Here is a 12,183-nt window from a genome sequence, read left to right as displayed (position 1 = left end):
GCATTTTCCACTGATGAGCCACCAGGATGGTCTGAATGCAAATCTGATGGACTGCTCTATGCACAAAACACTTTCATAGTATCAGGTGACAGGAAATGGTAGCAGCAGCAGCAGAAGTGGCCAAAGAAGAAATCCCTTCAAACATGTTTACCCTGTGCAGTGACTGGAAACAGGAAACAGCAGGGCTAATGGGTGAGGTGGTTTTCATGTGTATTAACAAACACAGCTCATATGCAAGGACTAAATTCTGCATGGTACATCCTGATTGTCCTCATCAATGTGTCACATTAACACTCATTGGGGGGGCTTCTTCTCTGCTGCTCAGTCAGATACTTCCATTCTACGATTTACTTAGAACATCATGGGGTCAGTAAGAAAACTTTTATGACATCCATGCACATTGTCATCCAGACAAACTGCCAAACTGTGTAGACATTGACAACAGGCTCAGGAGGTAAAGCAGCTCATTCACTAATCAGAATGTCGTTGGTTCGATTCCCACCTCCTCCAGTCCTCATGCAGAAATGTCCTCGGGCAAGATACTGAAGCCCAAATTGCTCCTGATGTATCTGTGTGTGTGTGTGTGTGGCAGAAAAAGCTCTATATAAAGCACTTAGACTGGTTGATAAAACTAGAAAAGTGCTACGTGGGTGCGGTCCATTTACCTTTCTGACAGACTGTTTATTCTACTTACAGTATGTGTCATCTATAATTTAGACTCACATATAAAATAATCCAATAAATGTTTACATACAGAAGAAATGTTTGCTGTGCTTCAAATAAAACTCTTCAAACGTGTCAAACTAAAACTTCAAGAACTAATTTTATTACTTTTTAACTACAGTTTCCTTGGATTCATTGATGTGGACAACGGCATCATTAGCACATCCCATAATGATCACATCATGATAAGATTCCACTTAATAATAATAATAATGAATATTACCCAGCCCTATAGACTGGGCAACAGAAAGTTTATATTTAAAGGGAATATGGAAATATGAAGAAATAATTTTTACACTTTGACCAAATGGTCATGATATAAACAGAACAATTTGCTGTGATATAATCAATCAATTCCATAGAAGCTGAGCCCCTCCCCCCATATCTGCCTCTACATTGTGCATTATTTTTAAACAATCACAAAGCTTGTCATGGTTTGCGTCGGACATGGTGACCCAAAGATACATATTTTATAAACACACAACCTGGTCTTCTTCAGAAGACAGTAGTCCTGACTGAGGTCAGTGCAGACAATGAATATCAAGAAAGTGACACTTTTACTCTCACTCTCAGACAGCATGAAGCCAACAGTGGGGGCTGTGAAGGGGTCGTGGAAGCAGCTGTAAAAACAAATACAGGGCTATGTTGTGGAGTGAGAGTGAGATTTCTCTTCCAGGATCAGCAGAGCTGCTGGGTCATAAAACCAGGTCCTTCTAAACCGAGAAGCTATAAATCTCCCCTGCTGCTCCTCTCCTCGTGTTTCTCTCACTGCTCTCCGATTTAATGTTGTTTCTCATTTTGCTTTATTTTTATTTCCTATTCTCTGTCTTGTTTCACTCTTTTTGATTTGTTATGCCTTTGTATTGCTCTCTCCTTCTTTTTCCCTTCCAAGGGAGGAGAGCCAGTCGGGGCTGTGACGTTGGGGAGAACACATTTATTATTGTCTGCAAGTAATAAAGTGTGTGAACAGATAGGGTATGTGTAAGCATATTCACTCTGTATATCGCCCTGATGTACTGTAGCCAAATCAAGCCCCTTATCTGGACTTCCTAATGGAGAGTTTGTTGAGTGCTGATCTGTAATATCTCTCTGATAGAGTCGAGGGGCTTACTAAAAATAACACTGCAAATATCATGTGGAGACGCCTAATAATGAATTCCTAATTTTTTTTAGACTTCACTCAGCAAATATATTTGTTTTAGTAAACATCAAAACATTTATGGTAACATAAATCATGTAAATTCAAGTAAATTCAACTTTATTTTTTCGAAAATGTGGTGTAATCATCATTATGACAGAAGACAGGCAATAAACCACTTTAAGGACTTAATCAATCATTTTTCCACAATTGATTTAACTTTTTTATGTTGCTTGTTAATTTCAGCGTCACAGAGCTGTGTTACTAATCTAGACTCTGTGATTGGTCAGGACCAGTTGAAGAATGACTGCTACAGTAAGTTTGAGGTGAATTTAACCTAAAAACACTTTGCTGTGAAGACATTACATCATTATTAATGGTAAAAAGAAAAAAAAACTACTCACCCATAGCTGGTCGTCGTGGCCTGGTGGACTTTTTTTGATGAAGGCTCCATAGTAGGTGGCTATGTTTCTGTGGTGGGAGTACTTCTTCAGCATGTTGATTTCCAGCTTAATTTCCTCCTCTTCATCCTATACGAGAGACAGAGGGAGACCCATCAGTGTGGAAACAATTATGTGAACTAACGGAGCAGATCAAAACAAAAAGTATGAATCTATTTTCCTCTGGTCAGGCTGTTAAAGTGGAGACACAGAGGGAGGATGGAAGATTAGCACCAGGACATTTGAGAGATAAATAACAGTTATTATTGAATTTTCATCATGATCAGGTCACCTGGAAAAGTGGTGACAGTGGCAGGAGATTTTTGGAATATATTCAGTTTTTGTCCTTTTAATGTGTATTTGTGCCTGAAGTTCAAGCTTGTTATCAGGAATTTATGCAGATAAGAAAAAATACAATAATAAACCAGCATCTAAAGTGTTGTGCTGCTTGTTGGCGTTCAGTCCCTCGATGAAAGACCTGCTGCGGAGCCAAGTAAGGAAACAAACACGCTGTTCAAACCAGTCTAATAAACACATATTACTCCAAACAAAAATGCAGATACAGCCTGAACTCAGCCAAACAAACTACGCCCTCTCCCTCTCACACACTCAGGATATTACAGACTCAGACAGGCATACACACGTATAACAAGATCAAGTGATTATTTCTCAATCATTGCGGCATCACCGAGACTGTGACATTTATTTGCAAGCACTTTCCATCAGCCGAGCCTGTGAATCTCATCCCACAGGCCAACTGGGGCAGACACGACGTGACATTTTCACTGTTACAACAGCCAGTCGATAAGCAGGAGCGTGATGGGCAGCTGCGGCCCGAACTCACGAGTCCACAAAAGGAGACGCTCTGAGGACCTGTGGAGGGGGGTGGAGGGGGGTGGAGGGGGTGGGGGGGGTGTTTGGCTTCTCATATCGACACTTGTGACATTTTGGCAGTTTGTAGTACAAATGTAAACAGCTGTATATCATCCACACTCGTTTCACTGTGGCTGCACTTTGGCTCCATTTGAAAAACATCAGATCAGGATTTGCTTGGTTTTTACAGGATATAATGATGTTTCAGACAAAAGTGTGTCTCCACTCTTGTGTTTGTCTGGTGGAAAAAGACTTTGTAGTAGAGTAGAAGATTAATGCCATCACATATGGGGGTAATATCAAAGTATCCACATACCTTTGGTTACATAATGTGGCATTTTGAGGGGCCAAACATTTAGTGTCTTTCTGGGTTTCAATAATGTTTCTTCTCTGAGATGATAAACAAAATTACTGATCAGTGAATCCTATTGGAGTGATGTTTGGTCCATTTATCTTGTCTGCACTAAGAATTAACACAACTAGCACCAGAAAGATGTGAGAGGAAACACAAGAGGCTCCAAGTAAGCAAATCTTTAGACCAATCTGAAGCAGATCACTTCACTGAAGACGATGACAAGCCGGACTTTGAGCTGGTTTTCCAGGAGCCAAGTCCAGACTGCAGAACGTTAAGTTATTTAAGAACAGTCTTTCAACTGTAGCAGCCACATTACCTACTGGCAGTAATGCAACTACAATAAATACGTCTTCATGCTGGTGAATTAATGCTGCTTGTGTGCCAAGACATTCACCACCCAGCACATTTACCACTGCTGCTAGCTACCTCACTCTGTCGGCCGTGAAGTTCAGTCTGGCTGTCAGAACGAATGAAACAGGAAATGATTGGTGTTACATGCTGGTACTGGAAGAAACTAAAGCTCACATTTCTTATCGAGCGATGCAGCTGCAGAGGTGAGAGATGACAGGCAGCCAGTGTCTCCGCTGACATTTCTGAGTCAGGTCCAGAGGTTGGAGGGCAACTCTGCCAAACTTCAGCATTTACAGATGAAAGATGCATTCGCTGTCAGCCTCTCCGTGTCTTTAAAAACACATCACCTGCAGCTCAGTAACGCTATCTCCGAAACACAGAACACCCTGTAAACCAGATGTTTGGTCAACTGACAATCAGACTTATCTATGATTATTTAAAAAGTAGCAACTTCTACGCTGTCAGTCATTTGGAGAGCGCTTTCAGATGGTAGGGGCGTCATTTTGGAACAAAACTGTTCATACGTTCTTGTTAGGTTCTGCCACAACTATTTTTGCACTGTAAGCTGTTATTACTGTGACAAAAGTTTAACCAAGCTGCTTCTATATGTCATCCTGTTTCCGCAGCTAAAAATAAAGGCTTCTTTACTCTCAGCTTGTGTTCGACAGTCTGAGCAGCTTTCAGTATATACATGCTACACTCATCTTCTCATGAGATCTGTAACTAAGGAGGTTTTCATGAGAGGACACCACAGAAAACGGTTTGCCTGTTATTTACTTTGCATTAATCTGCTGCTGTTTAAAGAGTTCAGCAGGAGTTTGGACTGCCCGTAAAGATGATGGGGTCAGTCGGTCAGCCAGCCTGTCAGCCAATCCCTTGAGTCACCGTCAGTCAGCCAGCCAGTTGGTTACTGCTTCAGCCAGGCAGCCAGTCATTTAGCCAGGCAGCTGGCCAACCAATCACTCAGGAGGCCAACAAACCAGACTGCTGGCCAGCCTAGTCCTTCTGTTAATCCACTCATCAGCATCAGACCATCAGTAAGCAAGCAGTCATCCAACCAGTCACGAAGCAGGTGAGTCAGCTGACCTGTCAGTCAATCAGTCAGTCAGATATGTAAACTGTGAAAATGCTTCTGTGGAAATAAAAGCAGAACCACGCGAGATCGTACAGGAGATGTAGAGAAAATCAGCTCACACAGACACCAGGACCTTCTGTGGTCACCAGAACATCCCATCGCCCACAAACTGTCAGTCATGTGAACGTTTTTGGAACAAGTCAGCATAATTACAGATGCCGCAGCCAGACTGAAGGAGGAGGGATACAGCCGAAATGTTCTTACGCATTATCCTCCACGGGACATGAACAGAGGGTCAAAATAACAGCTAAAAGAGGGGAAGAGAAGGATCACCTCAAACTGACAGAACATAAGGACGGCTACACTGCTCATGAGAAAACATCACATCCCAAAACATCAGACCGACATCAGACTGAATCAGCTAGTTAAAAAGGAGGAGTGTCATCAAACTCAAATCACCGGATAAAAAGGAGCAAATCATGCACTGAGAAGTGGCAGCCTGTTAGCAGTTAACAGAAGAAACCTCACACTCGCTCCGGTAGACATTAGATATCCTGATGTCCCGATAAAAGTTGCAAGGCAGAAAGAAAAGTCACTGCCCTGCATCTTATGGGAAGATGGTGACAGTAACTTTGGGCACTGATTCAAAAATTGTGTTTGACACCTGAGTTTAAATTTGTTGGTTTTTTTACACTTTCACCCCTGTCTGTTTTGTTTATCAGCAGGATTATGCAAAAAAATTCAGACTGATTATTTGAAGAATTTGATGGGGCTTCAAGTTATGTTTTTTATTGATCTCTCTGATAATTATTGTCAAACTAAACAATGTATCTTTTAGTCTAAAACGAGGAAGAAAATGCCCAATTTCCCAAGGCTCAAAGTGAGGCGTCTTATTTTGTTCAGCCAAATGTCCAAAATCCAAAGTGGCTCAATATACTTGATATAAAACAGCAAAACAGAGAAAATCCTCACATTTGAAAATATTTGTATTTTAATAAATAAAAAATGAGTTAAAATTGTTCTGATCGATGACTAATAAAACTGGTTCGAGAAGAATAGGGGGGAGCAGTTGTTGCCATCTTTCAGTACCTGACAGTTTTCTGCACTGAGCTCTACCAGTCACACAGTCACTTAGACTTCAGCCTGTCAGAAAGCATCATTTGAATTCAACAGAGACAACACAGAAACACACAGAAAGAAATACACACACACACACACGCAGACAGAAACACACACACACACACGCAGACAGAAACACACACACACACACACACACACACACACACACACACACACACACACACACACACACACACACACACACACACACACACACACACACACACACACACACACACACACACAGGTTGGTGCATGTCTGTGAGACAGGCGGACAGAAAATGACCTGGAGGTCAGAATACAGCTGCTTGGACAAGGAGACAGTGACATCATCATCATCTCTCTCTCTCTCTCTCTCTCTCCCTCTCATATATTCATTCTGTCTATTTCTCTCCATCTTGTTTCTACACTGTCAATTTATTTTGGACAGTCATTGTCTGTGTCCCTCTTGTCCTTGCAGCATCACTTTCCATTACTGTCTCCTGTAATGACTTTAGTCCCATGTTCATGAGTCCCATCACAACGACACCTCATCTCTCTTTCTCTCTTTCTGTCTCTCTCTCTCACTTTCCCTGAACCATATATTCACAGTCAGTCGTTCAAAACAAGGCGTCCTGAAGCTACTCATTATCATTCCTGGGCATGAAATGGTGGGGAGACTCAGCGGCGGCCATATTGCTGCTGAAGTATTACAGCACACAATGTGAGTGGAGCTAAAGGACAGCCGCAAAATGGAAGCATAATGGAAAATGGGAGCTGAGTGGGAAGGGGGGGCTTTGGCTTTGATGGAGGCCAAGAGAGGTCGACACGTCTCTAACAGGCAACCAGGAACCTGGGGGGACTTGTTTCATTGATTATTTTAAACACTCACTGCGATCCTGTCATATCTGAAGAAGCCTCAGGCTTCTAATGTTCATTACTGCTGCCAAGTTGTTTCCTGATCATTACACAGATCAGGGAAACTATTCAGTTTACTTTCATTGGGCATTCACAGGAAAACTTGAGCACAGGGTCAATCTGTTGTTTGTGAGGGGTTTTCCTGTCTGATCAATCAGCCAGCAAGTCAAGACAGATGCCTGAAATCAAATGGGAACTACACGCTCACAGTGGCTGAGGTTGTAATGTCACACAGAGCATACTGGTAGATGGATAAACACTGAGTTTGTTTTGACCTTTTACTGATTTTTTTTTCAGTAAAGGTGATGGGGAGGTGATGACAGTCCTCGTTCCCTGTAAAAATAAATTCTATATCTCATCTGAAGCCAATGTGAGGCCTCAGCTGTCTGAATTAGACACATTGAGCAAGTATCTTATTAGGTTACGGTCTTATTAATACCATATTCTCTCTTTTTGCTTTCCCTCCACTGCACCGGACAAAGCGGGATTTTCACACTGTAACTTAGAAAGAGCCCCACCTGATTTCTCTAACTTGGACTCCTGAAGCCTAATACAGTAAAGGACCGTGGACTTTACTCCACATCATTTACATTAAAATCATTTACAGGAACATGAGAAAAAATATAGTGACCAAGAACACTTTGAATGAGTAATACTGAAATGTTGGGGAGAGATCCATCTGTAAAGCCACTTATGAATAGATTCTAGCAGTAGCATTGGCAGGAGAATGAACAGCTTGCAGGCTACCTTTAGGTTACCCACTAATGTTGCCACCCATCCTGTATAATACAGGATCGTCCCATATTTGAAGATTAAATGCTTCATCCTGTATTGAATCATTACAGGACACAATTTGTCCTGTGCTGTGAATAATGTAATGTCAAGTAAAACCAAACTAGTTATGGCCTCTGTGTGCTGTGAGAAAATATATGTATGGTCGCCTTTTATACAAAAGTGACAATACAGTGAGGTGGACTGATGGCTTACCTCGTAGAACACAGGTCTTAAAGATTTATATTTACCTGCAATGATCTGCTGTCCTCTATAATACTGATAGTAAAGCAGTAGTACACTGCATTTTTTGTTACCCTTTATTTTTGGGTTATAAGCAAATGAAAGAGTGTGTATCAGTATTTTGAAATCTCTAAAATTCTTTGAAAAAGTCAGCATTAAGCAGGCAACTGATTCCCTCATTTAGCTAAATAAACAAACAAAATCATAAAAAATGTCCACACTGTGCGTACAGGATTACAGTTGCCTCCGACACTGAATTCAAGTAACATTGATTATTATGCATCATCATCAAAGTCATTACAATTCATCCTGAGTGGAGCAAGAGTATCTCTTTCAAATCTTGTGCCGATCCATCTTGATACATATAAATATTCAAGATATCTCAATGCTGAAATGACCTAAAAAAAACATTGGGTTCATTCTCTGGGGAGCCTGAATGTCTGGACAGCTTTTGTAGCAATCCATCCAACAGAGGTGTTTCACTCTGTACCAGCCACTGAGCAAAAATTAAGTTACTTCAACGCTGCAGCTAGTTGTTGTTCAAGAAATGCAGACTTTGTAAAGACGTACAGATGGAGAAAACAGAAAGTGTTCAAATGTATCTGCATTTGTTTTGACATGGGTGGACAGTTTTAACAGAGTCTGCTTTTATTCTTCAAGACAAACACAATCCCATGCCTTCAACACCTTCCTACTTTTCACTTTCACACCTCTGAATGGACAGGGAGGGTGGGAGGTGAGAGAGACAGACAGACTGAGTCGACTTGCTTTAATGTCTCTAGTTTGTTTTATGTGCAGAATCCACAGAAGGAAGATACAAATTACAAATTATGGCGACACATGCAACTCATTCCCCGCAGACAGCAAAAAAATGAGATAAAGATGCCGGCTGTGAAGTTTTTCGATTAACCAAGATTGATTTTTTCCAACTGAATCCCACTGGATTACATCAAGTCAGCAGCAGCAGCGAGAGATGCAGAGCAGCAGCTTCTTTCTCTCTCCGTCCTTCCTTTTCCTTCCCACTTCCTATTGGGATGAAGATGACTTCATTCTTTCTTTATTTTTTTCCACACCCACTCATTTCTCAAAAGAAAACCGAGGTGGTGACTGAGGAAGGATCAGTTCAGGAAAAAAAAAAGGAAGAGCGAAAAACACAGGGGAGAATGTGGATGAATTCAACAAGAAAAGAATATGGAGCAGAGAGAGAGGATGGATGGAGGAGAGAGAAGAGAGGTGGAGGATGGATGTGAGCATGTAAGCAGTGATAGACCCTCCCACAATCCCACTGCACTTCAGCTGAACCTTCTCAAAGGGGAAAAAAACTCCCCAGTGGATTTCTCCTCCTTATCTAAGTTCTCTCTCTCTCTCTGTCTAAAAGGTTTCACTCGCTCGCCCCCTCGCCCCCTGCCCTTCTTCTCCTCTTACAACACATTAATCACGTACTCAGAAGTGTTCATTATAACATACTGTCGACATGCTGCCCTGCTTGATCATGCACAAACAGCCAACAGTGTCGTCTGCATCAAACAAGCTGACTGGTTAAGCTCTTCTCGGGAGTCAGTTTGAAAAGCAAGTAAACTCTATGCTGCATGAGTTGGACATAGTATAAAGAGGAGGACTGCAACTAAAGATGATTTTAATTATCCATTAATTTGCTGATTATTATTACTATGTTTCCATAAAACACCAGAAAATAGTGAAACTAAAACCCAAAGATGTTCAATTTACTATAATGTGAGACAAGAAAAAGGAACTCCTCAAATTTGAGAGGCTGAAACATGCTAATATTTGGCATTATTGCTTTAAAAGATGAATAATCAAAATAGATAAATTTTGTCCACTAACTGAATAATGGTTTCACCTCTCTATTAACAAAAGAGCTTCTCAAGCATCTCCAGCCATGCATGGTCACCTATATTCAGCCTGAAGACAGGTTTGAGCCTGAACACATCACACATGATGTTGGTCTTATATTGCAAAGACATGATGCTGGTACACAAACTGCTGAACGCAACTGACTGGTGAAGGTTACTGAACTGCAAACATCTCACACTATGCAATTTTAAAGCCTTTCAAATGAAAAGATTTAAGATTTTGTTTGCTTTTGTACAGATTTTCTGTTTGCAGCACATTTGTCACAGTAATCTTAACACTGAACTGATTTATATCACAATATGTATATTCAGTGCTGCCTGATATGTCAACACAGCCCTGCCCCTGCATTTCACTCGTTGTCCACTTGCTCTTTCCTCCTCTGTCTGTTTTCCCCCTCCTTTCTGCTGCTCTGTATATGGAACAGGAAGTGGTATGTGGGTCAGAGCACATATGCCGAGAAGTGCACGAGGAGCCGACAGTGGACTTGTACGCACACAAAACCACGCACACAAACACACACAGGAAAGGAGATGTATAGCTGTGTTGTTTTGCACCCACACACATGAGTGTATGAAAGGCTCTTGTGGTTCCCCTCAGATGTCACACATACACACAAATAAATGTTGTATGCGATTAGTGTGTATGTGTATGTGCATCTGAAAATCTCAAGCTTTTCCAACTGCAAACAACTTCCTCTCCTCAACCGTCATTCTTGGCAAAATTCCAGACGACCTGAGTGTGTTTATTGTAGAAAACGGTTGAACTGTGTGCTAAAGGACCAATCTAAACAGTTTTGATGGAGTAGGAAAAAAACATAACCGTCATGTCTTGAATATTCCCTACATGTGTATTTCTCCTCAGTGATTCAGCTCGTATGAATACATAAACACATTCCCATCAAATATTCCTGACCCTTCTTCATGTCCTGTCTCTAATCTCCACAGCTGGAGACGGAGATTTGTGCCTGCAGGTCACAGTGAGAGGTAAACTCCCAAACTGCTTTTGCAACATTTCACCATGAACTCGATTTTTTCAACAGCACTTCCAAAATGTGTCTGGTTATCTGCCACAGTGGCAGCTAAACTCAGTAGTAACCACTATTATTGAATTTCCTTTCATTTGGCATCTTTCAACAGTATTTAAACCATTCTTAGACACTAAGAATGGTTCCCACTAAACCCCATGTTGATTACATTTACTCAGCATTAGGAAGACAGGAAAATGGATAACATGACTAATCGATACTCATTGTTAAATAAAAGGCTACAATCTGCCCAGCATCATCATCATCATCGAGACTATCTCCCAGTAGTCACTTCTTTCCTTTCCTCCCATTGTCCCACTAGATATATTCGGATTGTAAAACTGGAAATGAGCATTACTAATAAAGTTAATGTTTATCTTAAGATGAGTCAGTCCAGTAAATACAAGATATCAGAGGTGGGGAAATGAAGTTTAACATGCTTCTCCTGCCCGTTACTCTACTTGAGATGTAAAGTGATAACAGTTTCATAATGCTCCCCTTCAGAGCTCCCAAGATAAATAGGGAGGGTCACAAGACGAGGACATGGATGAGTCAGGAAATCAAATTTTTTTCAAATTGGATTTAGTTGTGACTTTCACCTCTTCAGGCCTCTAAAAATCATTCAGGCAGTTAAAAATTATTCAAGTTAAACTGCTAATAATTCATATCTACACTAAGGCCGTGAGGTCACAAGTAGGCCTTGCTTAATAAAGTCAAAAACCAACAAGGCTGGGAACCACTGTCCTAATCTATGAGAAATCTTTAAGTAGATCTGTAAATATCATGTAGTCCTGACATGATTATCTAATGTCAATGGACCTGAAAGTCTATATAGACCTAGTTAATATGGTACTACTGAACTACATTTGCTTTTCAATTCCATATAAAGTGATTGTTGTAAGACTTATACTTCAACCACAGCCAAAGACAAGGAACAATTCTGATGTTGAGACTCAAAACTTTCGACTCACAAATCTGAAAAATGTACTCTGGTACATCTCACTATTTCTGGAGACTAATTACAGCAATATCTCCTGTTTATATCACAGATTACCTACTTAAAGACCTCCTCTGAAGAAAATCTAGTTTTTAACCTTGTTAACATGTCCATATGATGTTTTTTATACAATACAAGACATGTCATGAGCTAAATAAGCAGCCAACACCACTGCTGTGCATTTCAACCTCAGAACTGTAGTGAACCTATTTGTAAAACAGATTCAGACAGCCAGGGATTCATACGTAACATAACTAAGGCACCAAGCCCATCAACGTTCGGGGACGAGGGGAGGGCAAAAA

General features: G+C 40.9%; 1 protein-coding gene across 7 annotated transcripts in view; it reads right to left on the bottom strand.

Annotated features, from left to right (window-relative positions):
• LOC139623159 (mitogen-activated protein kinase kinase kinase kinase 4-like) overlaps positions 1-12,183 on the bottom strand; it is a 98,820-nt gene that overhangs the window by 39,223 nt on the left and 47,414 nt on the right. For all 7 annotated transcript variants that reach the window (XM_071481188.1, XM_071481198.1, XM_071481164.1 and 4 more), the window contains exon 4: positions 2,266-2,391. In XM_071481188.1, the coding sequence (XP_071337289.1) occupies positions 2,266-2,391 (126 nt within the window). The remainder of the gene's footprint in view (positions 1-2,265; positions 2,392-12,183) is intronic.

Source organism: Trachinotus anak, unplaced genomic scaffold, assembly GCF_046630095.1.
Source record: "Trachinotus anak isolate AG129_WGS33_773 ecotype Australia unplaced genomic scaffold, CSIRO_AGI_Tana_v1 ptg000001l, whole genome shotgun sequence".
Taxonomy (NCBI): domain Eukaryota; kingdom Metazoa; phylum Chordata; class Actinopteri; order Carangiformes; family Carangidae; genus Trachinotus; species Trachinotus anak.
This window is presented reverse-complemented; position numbering and strand designations above follow the sequence as displayed.